General features: G+C 51.5%; 10 protein-coding genes across 10 annotated transcripts; 7 read left to right on the top strand and 3 right to left on the bottom strand.

Moving 5' to 3' along the window:
- Positions 1–1,223: 1,223 nt before the first annotated feature.
- On the top strand, positions 1,224–3,042 carry T310_3406 (Mitochondrial distribution and morphology protein 34; the record flags this gene model as incomplete). The annotated part of the gene is made up of 2 exons (XM_013473717.1): positions 1,224–1,558; positions 1,617–3,042. 2 exons carry the CDS (start codon positions 1,224–1,226, stop codon positions 3,040–3,042), a joined length of 1,761 nt encoding a protein of 586 aa, XP_013329171.1.
- Positions 3,043–3,747: 705 nt separating this feature from the next.
- T310_3405 (uncharacterized protein) lies at positions 3,748–5,263 on the top strand (the record flags this gene model as incomplete). Its single annotated transcript, XM_013473716.1, has 3 exons — positions 3,748–3,817; positions 3,924–4,824; positions 4,888–5,263. 3 exons carry the CDS (start codon positions 3,748–3,750, stop codon positions 5,261–5,263), a joined length of 1,347 nt encoding a protein of 448 aa, XP_013329170.1.
- Positions 5,264–5,444: 181 nt separating this feature from the next.
- Positions 5,445–6,834, top strand: T310_3404 (UbiE/COQ5 family methyltransferase; the record flags this gene model as incomplete). Its single annotated transcript, XM_013473715.1, has 3 exons — positions 5,445–5,617; positions 5,809–5,882; positions 5,963–6,834. The coding sequence occupies 3 exons, from the start codon at positions 5,445–5,447 to the stop codon at positions 6,832–6,834; spliced, it is 1,119 nt and encodes a 372-aa protein (XP_013329169.1).
- Positions 6,835–8,125: 1,291 nt separating this feature from the next.
- T310_3403 (Uncharacterized protein) lies at positions 8,126–10,693 on the top strand (the record flags this gene model as incomplete). The annotated part of the gene is made up of 1 exon (XM_013473714.1): positions 8,126–10,693. The coding sequence occupies one exon, from the start codon at positions 8,126–8,128 to the stop codon at positions 10,691–10,693; it is 2,568 nt and encodes an 855-aa protein (XP_013329168.1).
- A 974-nt stretch (positions 10,694–11,667) lies between these two features.
- On the top strand, positions 11,668–12,902 carry T310_3402 (uncharacterized protein; the record flags this gene model as incomplete). The annotated part of the gene is made up of 3 exons (XM_013473713.1): positions 11,668–11,864; positions 11,922–12,097; positions 12,157–12,902. The coding sequence occupies 3 exons, from the start codon at positions 11,668–11,670 to the stop codon at positions 12,900–12,902; spliced, it is 1,119 nt and encodes a 372-aa protein (XP_013329167.1).
- A 324-nt stretch (positions 12,903–13,226) lies between these two features.
- Positions 13,227–13,855, bottom strand: T310_3401 (Cell wall biogenesis protein Ecm15; the record flags this gene model as incomplete). Its single annotated transcript, XM_013473712.1, has 4 exons — positions 13,227–13,293; positions 13,362–13,464; positions 13,564–13,669; positions 13,772–13,855. The coding sequence occupies 4 exons, from the start codon at positions 13,853–13,855 to the stop codon at positions 13,227–13,229; spliced, it is 360 nt and encodes a 119-aa protein (XP_013329166.1).
- Positions 13,856–15,285: 1,430 nt separating this feature from the next.
- Positions 15,286–16,401, top strand: T310_3400 (uncharacterized protein; the record flags this gene model as incomplete). The annotated part of the gene is made up of 1 exon (XM_013473711.1): positions 15,286–16,401. One exon carries the CDS (start codon positions 15,286–15,288, stop codon positions 16,399–16,401), a length of 1,116 nt encoding a protein of 371 aa, XP_013329165.1.
- A 124-nt stretch (positions 16,402–16,525) lies between these two features.
- On the bottom strand, positions 16,526–17,269 carry T310_3399 (uncharacterized protein; the record flags this gene model as incomplete). Its single annotated transcript, XM_013473710.1, has 1 exon — positions 16,526–17,269. One exon carries the CDS (start codon positions 17,267–17,269, stop codon positions 16,526–16,528), a length of 744 nt encoding a protein of 247 aa, XP_013329164.1.
- Positions 17,270–17,920: 651 nt separating this feature from the next.
- Positions 17,921–18,760, bottom strand: T310_3398 (uncharacterized protein; the record flags this gene model as incomplete). The annotated part of the gene is made up of 2 exons (XM_013473709.1): positions 17,921–18,441; positions 18,514–18,760. The coding sequence occupies 2 exons, from the start codon at positions 18,758–18,760 to the stop codon at positions 17,921–17,923; spliced, it is 768 nt and encodes a 255-aa protein (XP_013329163.1).
- Positions 18,761–19,909: 1,149 nt separating this feature from the next.
- On the top strand, positions 19,910–20,683 carry T310_3397 (uncharacterized protein; the record flags this gene model as incomplete). The annotated part of the gene is made up of 3 exons (XM_013473708.1): positions 19,910–20,470; positions 20,526–20,640; positions 20,670–20,683. 3 exons carry the CDS (start codon positions 19,910–19,912, stop codon positions 20,681–20,683), a joined length of 690 nt encoding a protein of 229 aa, XP_013329162.1.
- Positions 20,684–21,041: the final 358 nt, after the last annotated feature.

Below are 21,041 nucleotides of genomic sequence, written 5' to 3'. Positions count from 1 at the left end.
TCGGTGAGCTTGGCGTTGTGTTTGAAACTGCCACGGTGAGTTTCTTAGGAAGTCCACAGAAATGCGGCATCTGTACGGAGTACGCGTCTGGTCCGATACGTTTTCTGAAATCGAAGAGGGATGATCCCTGTATGGAGCAGTCGGGAGCGTATGGTTATGCGGGTCTAACAATCTTGAATCGTATCACGCACGGAGTCCAGATTAGTGTAATCTGTATGCCAGGAATAGTAATAGTACGGGTCGCATCGGGAAAAATTTCCACATTCCCGGACCGGCTTTGGCAGAAGTTTAAACAGTCGCCAAGCTTCTTCGGTGGTCTGAAACAACGGCCTTAGGCAGGGAAGTTAACGGGAATGCGACAGGTGAGCATACGGAGTATTCTTGTCATTCAATCAGTGTGCTTGTCACTTCATGCAGGGGTCAGTACTCTGCGACTACGGTGTGCTTCATATATTGGTCGAATATTGCATCACATTAGTCACGTGACTATTTGTAATTCTCGCGTGAGGCGTTGAAATGGATGATTGAGCGATACAAGCTGTGGCGAGCTTGGATTGGATGAAAGATTGTCGTATTATAAAGGCAGTCAGATTTAAAAAGGTGCAGGAGAATAGAAAAGAATCCATGCACTTTGGAGGTACTTGGCTGATGCAGGCCATGATTCATGTTCCATGCCTTTCGAGCATATTATCTAGATAGCGTGACAGGGGCCTGGAGGAGGCGGACGATGGATGCTGTCTGGACCAAAAAGGAAACAACATAGACAGGGAAGTGACGTATGGGCCCGGCCGGGAGCGGGTTGTTCCTGCTCTTCCCGCCTCCCGTGCAATTTTTTCCCCCTTTCCTTGTTTTCCGGCCCGGACATCTTCCCCCAAATAGTCGGCGTTCCTGTTCCGTCCCTTCCAATCGGTCCCTTGTGATAATTATATTATCAGCCGTGATTGTCTCCCGGTCCATTGGGCGATGCCTGTTTTCTGTATGTCGGCTGCCTGAGTGCATTGGACGTGGATGGAGTCGCCCCCTCATAGCTCTGTTGCTTGTCACGGGATCGATAGGAAAGCGTAGGAATCGCCTTACAGCACGCGATCCCACGAGAAGCCGAGGCCCTCATCCCGCCCTCGATTTTTTCGCAGCGCCCGTCTCCAAGCGCGCCCAGCGTCGCTTTTCAAAAGTGAAAATTCTCTTCGAGGGACTTATCTTGACGTCGAACTCGATGCGCTGCGATGGCTTTCAACTTCAACTGGTCGCCGCTGATGGCGGACGCGGGTTTCTACACCCGCGCCCAGGATCTCTTGACGGCTGCGCTCAATAAGTCGCCGAAGCCTCCGATCATCGTCGACGACATTATTGTGACCGAGCTGAACTTGGGGTCGATTCCGCCAGAGCTGGAGATCCTCGAGATTGGCGACCTGGCCGAAGATCGCTTTCGCGGCATCTTCAAGATGTCCTACGCTGGAGATGCATTCTTAACTCTTAGGACGCGGGTCCAGGCAAATCCTCTCAATACATACCTGTTGACAAGACCGTCCTTTGCATCGCCAAAGCCTCTGGCCGCTGCGTAAGTTGGGTACCGAGCTTCTTCAAGAACGCGCACGACTAATGAACTCTTCTCACAGAGCCGGCTTAACCATTCCCCTTCAGATTACCCTCTCTGATTTTCGCCTGTCGGGTTTCATCATCCTCGTCTTTTCGAAACAGAAAGGTATCACGGTCGTCTTCAGAAACGATCCTCTCGAGTCACTCAAGGTTTCATCGACGTTCGACTCGATCCCTTTCGTGCGTGATTACCTACAGAAGGAAATCGAAGGCCAGTTGCGAATCTTATTTATGGATGAACTGCCGGCTATCATTCACCGACTGTCCTTGAGGCTGTGGGTGCCCGAATATCGTGATCGCGCAGCAGCGGAAGAGGAGCGAGCGGATAAGGCTTCATTGGAAGGTCCTGGCCAGGACCCATTGGCCAGTCCGCCTCAGGACCCAGTGGACTCCCAGGGAAACGCCCTGAATCCTTCCGAAATCGCGTCGTTATCGCTGGACTCCGGCGTCGAAATCCACTCTTTGTTCTCTCAAAAGAATTTATTACGCCTGGCGGCGTTGACGGACTCACAACGCACTTTGTCCCTGTTCACACCTTCCATTCAGCAAGTTGTGTACAGGGCATGGACCGGTCCGTCAGAGCAAGGAGAAAGTACTGCAGCTCTAACATCGTCGGCACTAAGTCCCACGCTGTCCCGGACTCATTCACATGTGGGTTCACTTCACTCATTCGTTGATAATGCAAGTACTGTGTCCATGCAGAGCCGGGGATCCTCGTCAGTTCATAGCTTCAGTGGATCTGGGTTGAGCTTGGGTTCTGGGCGCCACTCAAAGGCGCATGCCAGAAAACGAAAGAAGCGCGTAGTCGACTTGCGCCGTCCGAAGACCACCGACGATGTGGAAAGCGTGAGCGGAGAGAGCACTTACGCAGAGACCACCACGAGCGCTCCCACCGTTTTCTCCTCTCCACCAAACATTTCGGATGAGAAAAACGACGACCCCGTGACTCCTCCCCTGTCCCCTCAGAAGACTGCGCGACTGCCCACCATCAATGAGCGACGAAGACTGAGCGGTAGTCTTTCCAAGCAAACCGTTCGGACTCTGCCTCGTCGAGGAATCCCCGGTGACTTCCTCTCGGAGTCTGCAGAGACGTCATCATCTGCGCCAGTTACAGGTGCCTCTGAGCATCAGCATGCCGCCTCCGGAGCTTCTGACCCGGATGCGACGCCTCGCAGCTCCGTCCACCAGCAAACGCAATCGTCACATCCTTCGGAGAAACGTGACACCACGTTCTCAGCTCCTCCACGACCTCTTCCCGCCTATGTGCTCCCCTATATGGACATGCCTCCCAACAGTGGCATCGTGGAGCATGCGTGGGTTATGAAGATGGCCGGCGAGATTGCGCGTCAAATGCAAGAGGAGAAATCCTCAGGCTCAGTGCAGTACGGCAACTTCTGGGAAGGCCACAGCCGAGAGGAGATGCCCCCTCCAGCGTATGGCCAGTGAGCCGTTGCGCATGAGAGAAAAAAAAGAAAGAAAGAAAGAAGGAAACAAGTCCACTATTTCCTTTGTAGTGTTTGTTGGTTTGTTTTGGAAAGACCAGTTCGTCTTCTAGTCAGACTATGCCTGGTTGCAGGATTTACGACCGTTACGATGTTATGGGTTTGGGAGCGCTTTTACCTTTTTTAATCGGCATTTTTTCTTTGATTTTCGAGCGATATGGGTTTTGCATTGTATTAGTATCTGGGTGGCTAGCGGTATGATTTCTGGTTCTATTTTCTTGAGATACCATCGGTCTTGGGAATTCTGTTGCCAGCTTTTGTTATCTGACTGGGAGACACTCTGGTACCTTGTTGTGTGCTGTTTATGCTCTCGTGTCTTTTAACAACTCCTCTCCGTGAGATAGATTCGCATTGCCTCTCGTTTGTTTTTCTTTTGTACATACAGATTACTTTTCTGAGCCATTGCAAATATCCTTTTTTTTTTCAATTTTCGAACTTTGCCTATCCATATCTCGTAGGTTTTGCCGGCTGGGGTCTAGTGCGGAATCGCGCCCTGGGAGCAATCGAGCTGCTAGTCAAGCTCGGCCTCGCCGCCGCGGACCTCCACACTCGGTCGTCTTCCCTTCTTCTCCACCCCAGCGCCACGTTGCGAAATCCCCTGATCGTGGGTTGAAGGAGGACTCAGGCTGTAAAATACTTTCCTCTCGCGATGGCAGGAGTGTTCAAAAACGTGTTTGGCGGGGCGTCCCCGTCGCTCGCTCCAGCGAAGCCAGATGATGGTAAGTCCTCGTGTTTTTCTTGCATCTCCTAGCAAACAACCAATTGCTTCAATTGGAGGCCTTTCAATGCCGAACTAACACAATATTTCTTTCCCTAACGCGACAGACTTTGCCGACTTTGCTGGCGCTCCCGATCCATCGCCTCTTTCGGTCGCAAGCTCCGCTCCGTCGCCGGCTGTGTCAACACCAGGAGTCCCCAGCGTACCGTACACGAAATGGTACCGGGTGTGGGAGCGGACGACTCCCCGGGATTTCTTGCAAGAGGCGTTTGTCCTGCCATTCGTCATCCTGATCTTTGCGTTCCACTTCTGGGGCACGCGCAAGAACAGGAGCAAGGCCAGAGCATGGGCACAGGTTCATGCGCCCGTCCTCCAGAATGAATTCGCCGTGGTCGGGTTCAGTGGCATTCGCAAGCCGATCACCGCTGAAGCGGTTGAGTCGGAAGGACTGGCGCAGGCCTCGGTGAAGTCTGAGCTGATCGAGCCAGAGACCCTGTTGAAAGAGAAGACGGCACAGGATTTCCAGTCCTACGCGACCGGTCGGCAGAACGTCGCCTTCTTGGATGTCTCAATTAAGCTGCTCAAGCGATACAACCCCATCATTTTCGTGATGGATCATATCCTCAGTGTCATCTTCGACAGCTGGCCGCAACCGGTTGAGAGATTCGAGGCGACGGCATACGCTTTTGATGGCAGGGAAAAGGATCTCGTGCCGGTCCCCGCGGGAGATACTAGCTCCATCAAAGTCCCCAATTCCACCTACGATGGCTTCATCTGGGCCGTTGTGCACAAGAACCACATGCGCAAGTTCCGGCAGGAACGCTACGATGCCTCCTTGACCTTTACCAAGGACAACTCCAAGCTTCCGAGCTGGGTGACGGTCATGAGCGAGAGTGCGGAGATTACCGACCATCTGCTTACTCCGGAGCTTTCCAAGGCCATTGAACAGGCTGCTGATGCGTTTGAGTACCTGATTATTACGGACCAGCCTGTGGACAAGCCCACGAAGTATGTGTGATATGATGGTATTGTTTTGAAGTTCATCTTATGCTGACGACTTGACCCACGCAGGATCGAAGAGACAACCCCCAGGAAGCGCGTTCAGATTTCCCTTCGTGTGCCTTCTTCTCCCTCCGGCTATTCAGCAACCATGCCTCTGTTCAATCTGTTTCTGCGTCTCCCCGATGTGCTGGTGTCTACGGCGCATTTCCGACCGGAGGTGGTGCGCAAGCTGCGCAACACTCGTGAGGAGGAGATCCGACGCATTCGCAAAGCCGAAGAGGAAGAGAAGGCCGAGGAGCGCAAGCTCGCGGCCGAGAAGCTGAAGAAAGAAGAGCGGGAGCGGGCCCTGCGTAACATGAGTGCCGAAGAGCAGCGCAAGTTCCTGGAGCGCGAGAAGGAAAAGGAGCAGAGACGGCTCCTCAAGAAGAACACCCGACGGGCATAATTTGCGACTCTTCTACGCCTTACATGTAATTCCTTAAGCTTCGAGCTTGTATTGATAATTATTATCCAAAGGCAAGATTTAATTAGGGAATGAAAGAAGAAAAGGAATCGACGAGGCATGAAAGGAATGAACAGGGTGTGTATCATATCTTCTCTCTGCCTGTCTTCTGGAATCTGAAAAGATGTATGTACTGTATACATCATCCTCTATAGAAGCAAATGATCTAATGGATATCAATTCAGCACTGTGTTTTGTATATACATGGTGTGAAGAACTCCGTACGTACCTAGGTCAAGCCTGTTCTTGGCACAACCAACTCCCCTCCCCAGATGATCGGAATTCCGGGGTTCGATTGTGGGTGATTGTCGTCACCGTTTCGGAGTTCCGATGCTAAGGTGGAACTCGATAAGAATTATAATAATTAATGCCAGTCTTTAAATACAATTAATTTACTTCGTACATTGACCACGACACTACATTATATAAAGCTCGATAAGCAGCTTTATTATTTATTTTATTTCAACTTTGTTCTATTGGCAAATCAGAAAGAGAAAAAAGATTGAGAGCAGAGCTACCCTACCGCTCATTTACTTAGCTAAGGACTTATACACCGAGGATAGTAAGTGAACTACCATCTCATCAACTCCAGGCAACGTTACAGAATCAGATTTCGTAGGAATTGCTTGCTGATCAAACTAGCAGAGAAGGGGAAGCAGATACGCATAATAAAAATAATAAATATGTCGACGCAAGAACTGCCAAAACCATCCTCGGTCTACGCCTCCGATCACAACCCGGCCACGCTGCGCACGCATCAATGGCGAACGGCCGCAAACTCGGCCGCCTACCTCCTGCCCTACCTCAAGCGGGACATGACCATCCTCGACGTCGGCTGCGGACCGGGCACCATCACGCTCGACCTCGCCCGGCACGTGCCGGACGGCTACATCATCGGGATCGACTACGCGGACAAGCCGCTGGCGCCGGCCCGCGCGCTGGCGGAGGAAAAGGGCATCACCAACGCGACGTTCGCCGTGGGCGATGTGCTCTATCTGGACGAGTATGCCGACAATACCTTCGACGTCGTGCATGCCCACCAGGTGCTGCAGCACGTGCCGGACCCGGTCCGCGCCCTCCGCCAGATGCGCCGCGTCACCAAGCCCGGCGGCATCGTGGCCGTGCGCGAGACGGCCAGCATGACCTGGTATCCGCGTCTCGAGGGCCTGGACGCGTGGTACGACATCTACCGCCGGGTCGCGCGGGGGATGGGCGGCAACCCCGACCCGGGATCGTACCTGCACGTCTGGGCCCAGGAAGCCGGGTTTCCGCGCGAAGCCATCACCTGCTCCGCGGGGACCTGGTGCTTCAGCGAGCCGGCGGAGAGGGAGTGGTGGAGTAACATCTGGGCCGAGAGGGTGCTTGCCCCGAGTTATGTCGAGAATGCCGTCGTCAAGGGTGGACATTGCTCCAAGGAAGATCTGGAGCGGATAGCGGAAACATGGCAGGAATGGGGCAAGTCGAAAGATGGCTGGTTCACTATCACCCATGGGGAAATAATATGTCGAAAGTAGGCTGAGCGCGAAGTCAGCCTGACTGTAGATCAGTCCCTGTTGCTTGTGTGGCATGCGGTTATTAACCGCTCAAATGCAATGCATTTAATAAGATGATCCTGTTAAAAACAAAAGTCAAGGCACGAATTGTGTGGAACCAAGTTCTTCTCTTTGATTTGACTCCTCTATCTTATATACACCGTCAAACCATGTTCCCCAGTTCAATGTCTTTCAATAATGGCACATCACCGAGTAATTTGGCTTTGACGGAGCCTGACCGACCATTCGAATCGTTTAGTCTTTACCGAAGAACGTCTTCTTGCCCTGTTGAAATCGTTAGTACATTTCGACATTGCCGGTCTCAGATCACATGTTGCAGATCGAAGGAGTCTCCGGTATTAGGGCGCTAAAAACTAACCAGAACGAGACGAATCATGGCGTAGGTGGTGACTGTAGAAGCGACGCCGTCAGTAACATGCAAGTCGGTCATCTGGAAACGGTCCACTTACTGAGGGTGGTGCCATAGAGGGAGACGTAGTAGGGGTACAGGATGTAACCGCTCCGCTCAGTCTGCAGATTAGAGAAAAGAGTCAGAAACACCCTATTCTTGAGCATCCGGAATAGCAACCCGCTGGGACGAGCTGACCTTCCACCATTGGCGCTTGCCATCGTTCTGCTGGAAGAGACGCTGGTAGTACGGCACGCGGTTCTCGCGGTAGATGAAACTATATCAAAGAAATGATCATCAGCACTGGCAATTGGCAACCCACAGAGCATAGAAACTCCTCGCGAGGACTTGAAGCAGTTGATGGAAAAGAATTCCACCAGACGCTGACAGTGTGGAGCCGTTCTGGGGACAAAGACGGAGATTTACTCACCCAGCGAGCCGGGGAATCGTGCGAGCGACCATCTTTGCGAGTTTTGGAGAGGAAAATACAGAGCTTCCGCGGTGTGGTGGAGGACAATGGCAGGAAGAGCGATGCTGGTGCTCGTGATGCAAGTGTCGGATGAGGTTCGACTTGACCTCTCGGGCATCGCTCGGCCCGCGCGGGTCACCGGATTAGTCGAGCGAGCATGATCCGTCACGTGACTATTGATACAAACAATGTAAACTACTGCAGTTCAGGCTAACCTCTTTTAGGATGGCCAAATCGGGTATTGTGATGCGTGGGAAATTGGGAATGGGCCTGCTTCTTGACATTGCGAGAACTCGCCGCGTCTGGTGGAAATGAATTATGTTCTGATTGATGCATTACTATAAGAATGTTTGATAGCTTCCGCAGCCATTCCTGTCCGCCGCTAGCTACATCTGATGCGCCCGGCTCTGCTGCGGCTTTTGAAGAGGCCGTCAGCTGTCTCCTTCCTAGGCGATCTTGTCTCGAACCCCTTGGGCATTGAGCAATTGGATGTCAGTCGTAGGTGCATCAAGTGCCAGATACGTCGGGATCACAAGAGGGCGGCCTTTCGCGAAGATGTCTCCCTGTCCGGTGCTGGAGCCGACTCGACCGCTCAACAAACTCGGCCTGAGCCCGAAGCTGCATTCAAACTCCGTGTTCACGATATCACGCCTACAAGAAAACAGCATACTACTCCTTCCATACAAGTTCAGCCAGATTTAACTGAGAAAAATAACGACGAAAAACATTGGGTGCTGGACCCTGACAGACTTGAATACGAATCCGACGTGGGCCATCTGAACGACATCGGAAGCCGGTTAGTAGACGATCCGAGTCGGCGGAATGATTTCGAACTGTGGGAAGAGCTCCTTCGATACCGACAGCGCCATTATGGGGAAAAAGGCACATTAGACATCTGGGAAGGTATGACACAAAGGGTGGATGGCGTCGACCTGCCTGTTGAAGGGGAACAGGCGGATCTCTTCTGGCAGAGCTTCGTCGGGATCGGGTTGAAAAGGGAGCAGGTCTTAAATGACCTAGCGGACTATGCAGGCGAGCTCTGGAAAAGGACTGGAAAGCGGTGGCCCCGATTTCATGAAGCAGTCGTTGGTGGATTTCTGGACCGCGGTCTGCCTACTCAGGCGGTTCACTGGCACCGCAGGCTTCAAGATCCCCATCTGTCGCATCCGAATGATATCGTGCGTGTTCTGGATAAGGCGTTGTCTTGTGAGCCGCGGAATTACGCGGGTCCGTTCCTAGCCTCGAGAAACGAACAAGTTGACAGCTCACGTGCAGGCTTGCAGGCCTTCAAGGATATGTGCCGAGCAACCGAAGGCCACAGAATATACAATGCCGTCATTCCAGCTCTAATAAGCAGGGGCCGATATGTGGACGCTATCTTCATGCACGATTTCCTCGTCAACCGTCGGGACCTACCTCAGAGCTTCGAAGATATCAGGCCGTTGCTGGAATATACGCAACAGTCGCGGCCTTGGCCTAGCAAGAAAATCAAGGAAGATGTTAAAAGGATCAAAAAAGGTCTGATAGGTCTGCGACAAAAACTGGCACCTCCGGATAGTCAAGATACAGATTCTAGAGGCCAGTCTCAGCCTGAGTCAGGAGGAACCGCAACTGAAGAAAAGGGCGGAAATAGTCTTATGGAGGAAAAGCCTTTCAAAGATGAGTTCGGAGCGCGACTCTTTGCTACAACGGCGGTCACCTTGGACACGATCATCAGTGGTCTACAAATGTTCGGGGTTCCTGCCATTGGACCGCTTTCCCTCAGGGAGATGGCATTGAGAGCAAACGGGTCAAGAGACATCTTGGAGAAGATTGCAGCGCTTCGCAAGGGCGGCATTGCTATCCGCGACTCGACTTTCTCGAGACTTGTTGAGAAACTGGCAACCGAGAATAGAGACATCATGCTCCACGATCTGCTTCACAGTGACCAGCACCCGGATGTGCTTGAAGATGCAGACTTACAAGAGTCACTTTTGGTTTCTTATTACATGGCTCGAGATTGGCGGCAGTACAACCTCACCCTGACCATCCTTAGCGAAATCTCCGAAGATGGACCGGACTTGCTTAATGTCCACTTTCGCAAGCATATTGCGGCCGAAGAATGGACTGCTGCCTTGGCGACCGTCGACGAGATTCATCGGAATGGAAAGATGCTCTCGAACAGGAGCATCGATTTCATGATTGAGCATGTGCTCACACCACGGGTTCCAGGGAAAGCTCCCCACCCGAAACGTCGTCATCGTCCTGTTGACGAGGAGGCATTCCTGATTCGGACTCTCCAGCAAGTCGCCGAGTTTGGAGGAAAGGTCAATCCAGAATTGTGGCTCGAAGCGTTGAAGCGGCTAGGAATGGCCAATTTCTGCCGTTGGAATGAAATCCGGAACCTGTGCCTGTGGCTTGCGCGGCATTATGCGACAAGTGAGAACCCCCCGATAGCCCGTAATCTATCCGGCTCTGCGTCGAACGCGGGGAAATCCACGGCGAGTTCGCATTTGGCAGAGCACCGAAGCGTACTGCGCCGTGTCTTCAACCCTCAGATGCAGATGGCCCTTGTCGCATGGGGATTCAAACTGCGACCGGCCTCCAAGAAGAAGAAGAGGTATGAAATTCCAGGGGCTGAGGGCCAAGACCTGGTGCCCTGGGTCCGTGGTCTAGTGCTCCTCCGCGAACTGCAGCAGCGAGGGGTCTGGATCTCACCGGGCCTGGTTCGTCGGGCATGTCGACAACGCTTGGCGGTGCTGTTCGGGCGTCCTCGACTCTCGAGTCGACGCTGGAACCGGCTGTTGCGGCGTGAAAACCCATACGAAGCTTCGCGAGTCGTCGGCGACTTAATCAAGGTCTGGGGCCCATCGCTCTTCGGTGGGCAGGAGAAGGACGACTTGGAGGGACTGCTGAACCCACCGAACTCGAGGCTCTCTCTGCGGCGGAGTCGAGCTAACCGGTTGCAGGCAGCGCAATGTTGATGCTGCTCCTGAGGAGTGTATAATATGATATATACATGTACTGTACAGTATAGATATACGAAATTGAAGATATAATGATACCCTGCAATGATTTTTTTTTCCCAGTATCTGACTACGTAGTTCACGAGAGATTTCTTTGGCAGCCCCTCATTCAGAAGACAAGAATAATCTGCCATTAGCTGGATTGATGCAACAACTGAGAAGAGTCGAGTGCAACGGAATTAGGTAAACGATGACGTGAAGACGTTCGTTGCCAAAGCGACAATGCGAGGTGACGATCTGCCTAAGCTACTTAAATCCGTCGATCCGGGATAAGGTTTGTGGGCCTATCTTAGAATAATTAAAGATAATTAAAAATAAATATTAAGAAGCTGTATCATCAAGACGGCGAAAGAGCAGATTGTGTCTTCTGCAATTGTGCATTCATTACCAAGTACTCCGTCTCATACGAGCTTCCCCTTAAATCCGGAATAGTCAGCCGCTGCACTCCGTCTGTCGGGAATAATAATAATGACAAGGCGCAGGCGGACGAGCCACGCGTCCTCGAGTCCTATTCTTAGCACGCGACAGGCCATCGCCAATCATGGAGATGCGTCGAGGGCATTGCGCTCCACTGCTGCGGATCTGTGACGATCGCCGGTCGTCCAGTTACACAATGGTGGCTCAGCCCTCCCCACTGGGTGACAGCGCTTGCTTCGCCTGTCTGAACCAGGCTCTTTATTATTGTTCTGTTTATCTGCTGCCCGTTTTTTCAACTTTCTTTTCCCCTCTCCCCTGGCCTGTCTTCCATCCTTTTCCAGGCTCTGCTTCGATCCCGACGGCTCTGTTGAACGAGACCGTCGTTTCCTGAGCCTCTTGGCCAATCACTTGTCCGTCTTCGAGTTTTGCAAGCATCTTTACCGGTGATTCTGGTGTGACTGAGACTGCGACTGGATCGGCATCGTACAGTACATCGATTGATTTCTCTGTCCAGCATGCTTGGACTTCGCTTGCTTCCCCTCCTCCTTCTGCCATTCTCCTCTGCGTCGGTGCTGGCGCCCCGCAGCTCGACCGCGTGCAACAACTCGCCCGATCTGTGCGACAAGTCGTATGGGGAGATTACGCATCTGGGTGCACACGACAGCCCGTTTCTGCGCGATTCATCCACTAGTTACTCCACTGCGGGGAACCAGTGAGTCTACGCTCCTGATTCGGAGTCCGTATGACGGTTAGGTGCTGACTATTGCAGATATTACAACACTACTGTCCAGCTCTCGGCTGGCGTTCGGTTGGTGACTGCCCAGGTGCATAAGAATAATGGAGCATGGCATCTATGCCACACCAGTTGTGATCTGTTGGATGCAGGGACGCTGGAGTCGTGGTTGGTGGAAATCAAGACCTGGCTGGACAACAATCCCAATGATGGTGAGGATGGGCTCAGACCTTGAAAAAAGGCGGCATGGATTGTACTGACAGTGTTCTAGTTGTCACTGTCCTACTGGTGAATTCGGACAACGCAGCCGCATCCGACTTGAATGCTGTCTTTGAAGCCGCTGGCATCGTGAAGTACGCCTACAAGCCGAACTTTACGTCCCCGCCTGCGACATGGCCCACGCTGCAGGAGCTCATCAGTGCTGGAACGCGGATGATGACCTTTGTCGCCTCTCTTTCCTCCAATGCCGGCGCGGAATATCTCATGGATGAATTCACCTACATCTTCGAGAACAATTACGATGTCACGGCTGCCTCGAACTTCTCCTGCCAGCCCAATCGTCCTTCGACGGTCGAGAACAACATCGCTGCCGCCCTGTCCTCGAATCGCCTGCCGTTCATGAACCACTTCCTGGATTCGCAAGAGGCTCTGGGAATCGAGATCCCCGATGTCAGCGCCATCGACACGACGAACGGGCAGTCCGGCACGGGAAACCTGCAAACCGCGGCGACGACGTGCAAGAGCCAATACGGGGGCCGGCAGCCTACTTTTATCCTGGTCGACTTCTTCGACAAGGGCCCTGCAATTGCGACGGTGGACATGCTGAACAACGTCACCAATCCGGTTGGACGGTCTCCTGTTCCAAACACCAACTCGGATGATACCGCCAGCAGCGGCAGCAGCGGCCTGGCCGAACTCGTCAGCCAAGCCAAGAGCGGCGCCAACCCGACGCTGGGCAATTGGATCTGGGTAGGTGGTAGATGGGGCAGCCTGCTGGGAGGAGGCGTTTCGATTTAATGCCGCTATTGACACATCACCTGTTCTTGGTTTTAGGGGCGGGTTTTCGTCTTTTTTGTTTTTCCGTTTTTAAATCCACTTGCATAGCGACGGCGCTCGGCGTTTGATTCGATCTTGAGGGTTTGTTTTTGTGTGATGACGGTCCGACATGATTATCGTTCTATTAGACGGGTATTTACCCGTCTGGCTTCTCTCATTAATGACCTTGTAGATAGATATGAAATAAATGGAACTCGGTATATTTCTAACACACAACGTGTATTATATTCGTCTGGGTGTAGATAGACATGATCAATTTAACAAATTAACTACTACCGCGTCTGTCTACTCCTTTCCCAACAACTTATTCACCGCAGCGACTTTATCTTCAAATGACTGGTGCTTGTCGGTTCTGTAGTTGTCATTATCATATCAATCAGCGTCGAGGGGGAGCAACAACAGAAAGGTTTTAACCCTTACCTCGACCCCATCCGGATGTCTGTCTGAATTCTCACAACCCCTTGCCGGTGCAGGATGGTATGAGCCTGTCCGATGACCTGGTGGACTTTGTCCCATGGTCCTTCTGCATGATTGTCAGTAAACAGCACTCAAAGAATTTTCTTTCTTTCTTTCTCTTTTTCTTTTATTCTTTTTTTTTCTTTTTATGGGATAAATAACTCACCTAATGTCGTCCCCGCAGAGTGCATCACATATTTCAGTCCCGATTTTTCGACCAAACGCTGGACGTCGGCGATCTGGGCGGAGACGGAGGGCGAGCCGGTTCCCATCTAGACAGGATAAGAAAAAAAATTAACATGAGAACGGAGTCAAAAAGAAAGAGAGTACAGTATATTTATTTAAATTGATGTTTTACATGGGGAGGAACCTACAGGAATCAAACAAAAATCCGCCGTGCAGTGATCCGGCGTTGGGATGGACTCGATTGAGGTCAGGTCGGTGGACGAGGTTGACATGGTATCTGATTCTGATCCCGATTCTGACTGTCTATTTATTTATTTATTCGTCTTTTATTTTCCGTAGAGACGTGATGGATTAATCAAGTGTATTAAAGTGATAAGGGAATGGTATTTGCGGCTAGCGGTAGATCTGGAGTACATTAGTATTAAATGCTATCGCTATCGATGGTGGGGTCTTGCCTGCAGCACTTAGTAAGAATAATGCCCTGGGCATCAAGAATAATATTCCATCGTGGATAGTAACACCAAAACCTAGAACAAGTCTGCTTGTAATAAATTGAATGCTAATCAAGATATGAGACATCATCTTCCAGTGTAGGACCGACTGTACCACTATTGTCCCCGTCTGTCCTTCTCTCCGCAGTTCTTTGCTGTACTGTACCTGCTCTCCATCTTGGCACGTCATCCGCACCCAGTCACGTTGGATTCCGTCTTCTGCACATCTTACGATCCGCGCAGCCGGGTCACCACAGTCTGTCCGACAGGCCACTGCTCCGACTGTGCTTCTCAGTTGTTCCCTTTTTCGGTACTGTCCTGTGCAGTGCTGCATCTGTGCCTCTGTGCCTGGCTCGACAAAGCGAGTCACCTGGATCCTACAGTTCCCGCTTCCCGCCTGGTTCCTCTCCATCGCTCACCGCTGGATTAATGGCGAATACCTAGGGCAGGTTCTTCTGGACCGTCTTCTCCTCTTTGGCCTGAGTTTTCCGAGCTTTCCTGCTTCGCCTCACATCGGTCTTCGGCAGGGTGTGCTCCCCCATGTATGCTCTCTGGCAAGGTTGCGGGGTCCATCTCCATCTATAAACTCGGTCAAAGATCGCCCCAGAAGTCTAGAAGTCACCAGGCCTTGCAGCTGCCCGCAGGCCAATCCGTCCCGGTTGGCTGCCCGCCGCTTAGCTGCATGCTCCCTGGACTGTTCCAAGAATACCTGGAGCCTCGCGATTCGCATCGCTTGCGTCATTGATTGACCTTCCGTTCAGTATCTGTTTTTCTTTTTCAGTCATACACGTTTTCGGCTGTTTGCTTAAATTGAGGTCTGCTGCTTTGGGGTTCTGTATGTGATTGGTTTTTTTTTTTTAAATTTACCCTGTTGCAACCTGGGAGGCTTTCGTGCTGTTACGTTTTCCTTCGTCATCGCCCACCGTCCAATTGGCAGCATTCGGTGTTTGGTGATTTTTTTTAAGCGTGTTTGCTAGACTGCCAGTTCACCTCACTTGCATCCTGCATCTGCATGTTTTTTTCTTAGCGAATTTTTTTTCTGTTTCCATTGCCAATTAAAAGACAAACAAAGACCTTGAATTGATTTTGTGCATTTCACCCCGCAAAGTTTTTTTTTACCCCGTGTTGTTCCTCTTCTCATCACGTTGAGATCGGCGAGGCTATGGTCCGTTTCCGAGATCAGCGCTGGCCCAGATATTTCGATCCTCCAGATGGCCCCAGCTCTCATTCCCGACCTTCCGGCGGGAGTGCAGCTGCTCTACCTGGCCGAGGGCGGTGCCAACATCGTCTATCGCATGCTGCTTCCGTCCGTTGACTTGGCGACGTCGTCGGAGATCAAACACAATGGAGACGGCACTCCGCGGCAGACGGAAATCGAAGATCCTGCCCAGGCGACTCTGCTTGAAGGAAAGTTACTGCGTCTGCGAAAAGACGTCGAATACGGGATCCCCTATCAGCAGACAGCGCGGAACTTCGACAAACACATCCGTCCGCTTTTCAAACCGGAAGAGTTGGTCGATCAGAGGCTCGTGAGATTGCCAGCAGGACTGGTTCATCGCTGCAACGAGCAGCTGCGTGCCAGCGAGAGGAAGGGGAAACGCCCGGCCAAGCGCCATGGCGTTTACTTGTCCACAGCGGAGCATTTTGGTCTGCTTGTCACCGATATGACGGATGCAAATGACCTGGAAACAACGGTGGCCGAATTGAAGCCAAAGTGGCTGCTACAGTCCCCTTCTGCTCCTCCCAACGCCAAACGGTGCCGCACCTGCGCGCTGCGGGAGATGAAGAACCACGAAGCCCGCCAGGCGGGTCTCAAAGAAGAGCAGTCTTTTTGTCCCCTGGACCTGGTCTCGGACAAGCGGGAAGACGTGCTGCGGGCAGTCCGGTTTATCAAGGGGTGTTCTGATCAGCACCGTCTTGCCAAGGTTCTCTACCAGAACAGGACCCTGTTAAAGCTCCGCGACTATCAGAGAAAAATGAATGATGTGGGACGTGCCAGACATCCAGCACACTCGAGCGAGATGTCGCTCGCGATGACGTTGAGAGACTGTACAATGTTCATCAAGGTGGGACAGATGATTCTCTTCTCTCTCCGACGGCATGCCGCTAACAGAACTCAGATGCCCTCTGATGACAAAAGACCCATCGAAGTGCGCCTGGGTGACCTTGATCTGAAGACGGCAGCCGGGGGCAAGGCCGAGTACTGGCTCGATATTGAGAACCGGCTCATCGAGGGGGGATGGTATGCAGGAGAGGGGCCATGTCAAGGGCATAGCGAATGCGCATTGCAGGGAGCGCGGCGAGAAGTTCCTCGTCTGATGCAATAGACACAAGTATCCTCACCCAACCTCTGGATGTGATATAATCACAGAGGCTCTTTCGGTCATATATCTCTTCTCAGGACTGTATATACCTGACATAAAATCTAATAATAATAAAGCCGACACGGCATCATGATGCACCAACACTGTTATCGTCATCATCATCGTCATCGTCATGCTTAACCAGAAACAACTGATCAGCCAACCTAGTCAACACAACATCTCCCGTCTCCTTCAACGCGCGCTGAATCTCCTCCAGCAGCTGCTCAGACACAGCCGCCCGGGGTCGCGAATAGACATCGATACCGGCGGGCGTGAACAGCGTGCGCGCAAAGTACGTCACCATCCAGTCAGTCTCAGTCTCAGAGTCGCATGCAGATGCAGCTCCATACCCGAGGATCTCCCATCGTGACGAGGCGATTTTCAACCAGCCCGATCCGCGCCAGTGCCAGGACCAGATCCCTGCTTCTGCTTCTGCTTCTGCTCCTGCTCCTGCTCTCGTCGACACTTCGGCACGGTCCACGCCACGGACTGATCGCACTTTGGAGGACGTCAGGCTTTGATAAGTAACCAGATTGGAGAGACGTGCTGCTGCTGCTGCTGTTTCTTGTGCATTCTGCCTGTTGATTGCTGAGAGCAACCCATATGTGATCCGCACGTTTCGTTTGGCGCGCCACATGGGCAGAGTCGAGTAGGTGACATTCCAGGAAGAGGCAGTGAGCCATGCAATAGGGGGAGGGGATAAATCGGTGTCGTCATGGTTGTTGCTGCTGTTGGTGGTGGTGTGATTGGACTGAGAAGAATAAGAAGATGAGGATGAGCGCAGCGCGGAGGGTACACGAAGACGAATAGCGGAGGAAGAAGATGTGGACATTATTATTGCTGTACATACAATACTGTACTGTACTATCTATCTCTCTTGTGTTAATTATTCATAATGAGTATGGATATGGACGATTATGTAGACCCGACGAGATTGACATAGATCGATCACTCTTTGCAGTGTTGTCGTTGTTGTGTTCATCTATTAAATACTACGGAGAGGCTATTATTACATGACAGAAATGGAACAGTCTTCTTTTTAAGTTCTAACTAGCCAGGCCTTGAAACATACATGATACACTTAGTAAGTAGGGGTAGTATTACTCCTAGACTTGCTAGATACTACCTAGTAGGTACCTTAGACCTACATAGGTTAGGACTGTTAGACCCCTTTTTTTTGACTAGACGATCTAAGAAATATAGCACAGGCTTTCTTGATTCCTTTTCAGGTTATCTGTCCAGAAACGTCTTCCTTGTCATCACTTCATTTCTGGGTCACCAGTCGAGCCTCAAAACCTGCTAGTTTATTGAGAACATCGTCATTTGACGGAAGAACAGGAACGCATATCTGGGTAGGCTTCTTGCCCTGGAATGTATCTGTACATGTCCATGGTGCAATTTCACTGGAGTTCGCTAGACGCCGAACTTGATTTGGTGACATTGCACTGATAGGGCCACATATGACCTTCCTCTGGTGGATGTCTTAGATAGTATTAGGTGCAGCTCCAGCCTGGGAATCCCGGTAGCTCCACCAGACAAGGTGCTGGAACTCATCCGTTGTCAAATAACGGATCTGATTCTGCTCTTGTAGAGCCCGTAGCCATTGCTTTGGGACATAGAGATACAGGATCATCGCCTTTGAACCAGGGCCAGGGGCGGCCCTGCGGGTGGCCCAGCTAGCATACTGTTTTGCCGCGTCGACGGAGTCTGTAAAACAGAGGCAACTAAGCAGTCCTCCAAAATCTGTTGGCGGTAGCGACAGAATACTTCGAGGGTTCATGCGGAGTGTGGTGGCGGAGTATCCGCCGAAAAGCTGCGATTTGATTGATCCCTTCAGCCAGATAACTTCGTCGCTTCCAGGTTGTCGAAGATTCATGGCTCCTTCTGGGCCCTCTTCAGTGACATCTGCTCTTCTTTTGCCTTTATCTGGACGACTTGCTGACTTTGAAGACGATTTCTCTTCAGGACCATCTTCGTTCTCACCGTCTGAGGGCTCCCCCATGGCTTCCATCGAATTTAGCATGTCGTGTCTCATGCGCAGAGTACCCAAGGCCCAGTACTAGGGATCTTGCATACATCTGAAGATAGCAATTTCAGCATCCATATGCTTCGCGGCTAACCCATCGGAGAGACCACATCGGATGAGTTCCTGCTGGTATCCATCCTCGGCCACATATTTATCGCTTCGTCGTGATCGGACCCACGCCTCGATGTATTCCCATAAGTCTGCACGAGGATCTAGCTCAGGGTCGTAGATACAGGTTATGTGGGTAATGGCCTCCGTGTTCAGACCGATGTACTCTAGGCGCCCAACAAGGTCCATGTTATCGCCCTACATGTAGATCTTTTGGCATTGGCAAAGCCGAGGAGAATCAAATCAGTCTCCCCATCGGATTTCTTTTGAGGTTGTGCCTGAAGCTAGTGGACGATTCAGGCGCTGAAAGATAGTCAGCCGGTGAACACGCCAGTACCAGATCTTTCTTGCTCACAAACTGACCATCTTTTCGATTGATCGAATTCTTTGTTCACCGGAGACGTAGTCGTCTTTGGTGGGTTTTTCATGGTATTTTCAGGGTAGATGAGAATAGAAGAGTCGCCCAAGCATCATTGCTAGGTAGGTATCTAATCTATGTACTGTAACTAAGCCTTATCCAGTCACTCCCTGACTTGCGGTAGTTGGTTAGATTAGCATCCACTGTTGATCTACACAATACAGAACGCGCCAAATTTAACAAAAGTCAAATGTAGTAGTATGGGATTTTATCTGGATAGTAAATAACTTTTTTATTTTATATTAAAGCAGCTTTGATTTAATTCCATTCGAATCCAGTAGTAGCGTATTGCATGCAGATTTAGTTTGGCTTGTTTGGCTAAGGAGATAATTCCGCGATTTGTCAGCATATCGTCATCATCACTATCTGCTGCCAGGCACTGGTAGAGTACACAGTAGGTCTCGCAGTTCATTCCATTCGAGAGTAGAATGCTTGGACTAATTAATCATATTTCCGACGTACCGGCAGATACAATATTTAATTGGCTCTTGCCCATCCATTGAATTCGTAGTATTGGTACTTGGGTATCTTACTCCGTTCCTGCAGGTATGAATGTCATGTTCCAACTTCCGCCCTAATTTCTAACACAGCAAGGGACAATTCCGCGCTGCCCACTGCACTTGATCTCGTTGCTCTATACTACAGACTGGACTACGACCCACTCTCTCAATCGACTGAACCGATTGACTTGATTTTGTTCAATTGCGTGCTCCTGTGCAGCTTGCTGTCGACGGTCCCACAGGATATCGACGCATTCCTTCATCCTGTCGTCGGGAACCGTCGATTGATCAGAACTTTTTCTTATCGTATCACTGCCATTGTTGGAATCCATTGCAGGTACCTGCCTGGCAGTGATTATTAATTGATTAATTTCTTTTCCGTCTTGTCTACCGTTGAATGGCCATTCGTTCACTCTCACCATGACCTTGTTCTCTGCCGGCCTGCTTCGATCTTCTTCTAGGTCGCTGGCTAGCATCCAATCCTGGCGTGCTAGGCCTGGCCTGAATCCTAATCTTAAGATTACCCACCTGTCCAGCTCGACGAGTGGGACGTGTGCGGCGACTATATCTACTCGCGCCAACCCCGCCGCCTCGCGGTCTGCCCCTCGATCAACAGTTCCAATTCCCCCTTGTCGTGCTTCTGTCAGATCCTTCTCTACCACCACCATCACCATGTCTTCCACCGACACCCTGATCGAGCTGGCCAAGGCCCGCCGCACCTACTACAAGCTGGGCAAGAACAGCCCCGTGCCGGACGCGAAGATCGAGGAGCTCGTGACCAATGCCATCAAGCACATGCCCAGCTCCTTCAACACGCAGTCGACGCGGCTGGTCGTGCTGCTGAACGAGAAGCACGACAAGCTGTGGGACATTGCCATCGCCGCGCTGGGGAACCTGGTCAAGACGGGCGCCATTCCGGAGGAGCTGTGGAAGAACCAGACCCTGCCGAAGCTGGAGGGTTTCAAGGCGGCATACGGCACAGTAAGTCGCCCTTGTCGATATCATTATCATTACTGCTGTTGCTGACGAATGTTAGATCCTCTTCTACGAAGACCCCGCGCACATCGCCCCCTACTCGGAGAAGTTCGCCATGCTCAAGGATCACTTTGGCCCGTGGGCGGAGCACTCCAATGCTATGCACCAGTGGTTCCGTAAGTTCGCCCACTATCAATATCGATAGGTGTTGGTGCCTGACCCATACGGCATTCAGGCAGCTGCCAGGTCTGACCAATCAGCTGTCAGTTACCACGTGACCGCCAAACCGGCCACGCAGATTTAGAGCCGACCTCAACGCCGGCTCCTAGTCAGTTCTTCTTTTTCTTCCCCAGAGGGAGCAATAATATATTGATCTTCTATGCCTAGATAGACTTCATCTATTTCCCCACTGAGCTCTCGGCAGCCTTACGCCGAGAGGTTATGAGCCCGGCAGCACTGGCAGACGACTGATAACGACGTTGTCTGACTTACAATTCGAATCGATCGACCTGACTGGCAGGTGCCGGGTCTCGCTCCTTGATCGACTCGAATGGACTTGAATACAGAGTAGATTACT

Source organism: Rasamsonia emersonii, assembly GCF_000968595.1.
Source record: "Rasamsonia emersonii CBS 393.64 chromosome Unknown ctg1118621760066, whole genome shotgun sequence".
In the NCBI taxonomy this organism is placed as follows: domain Eukaryota; kingdom Fungi; phylum Ascomycota; class Eurotiomycetes; order Eurotiales; family Trichocomaceae; genus Rasamsonia; species Rasamsonia emersonii.
This window is presented reverse-complemented; position numbering and strand designations above follow the sequence as displayed.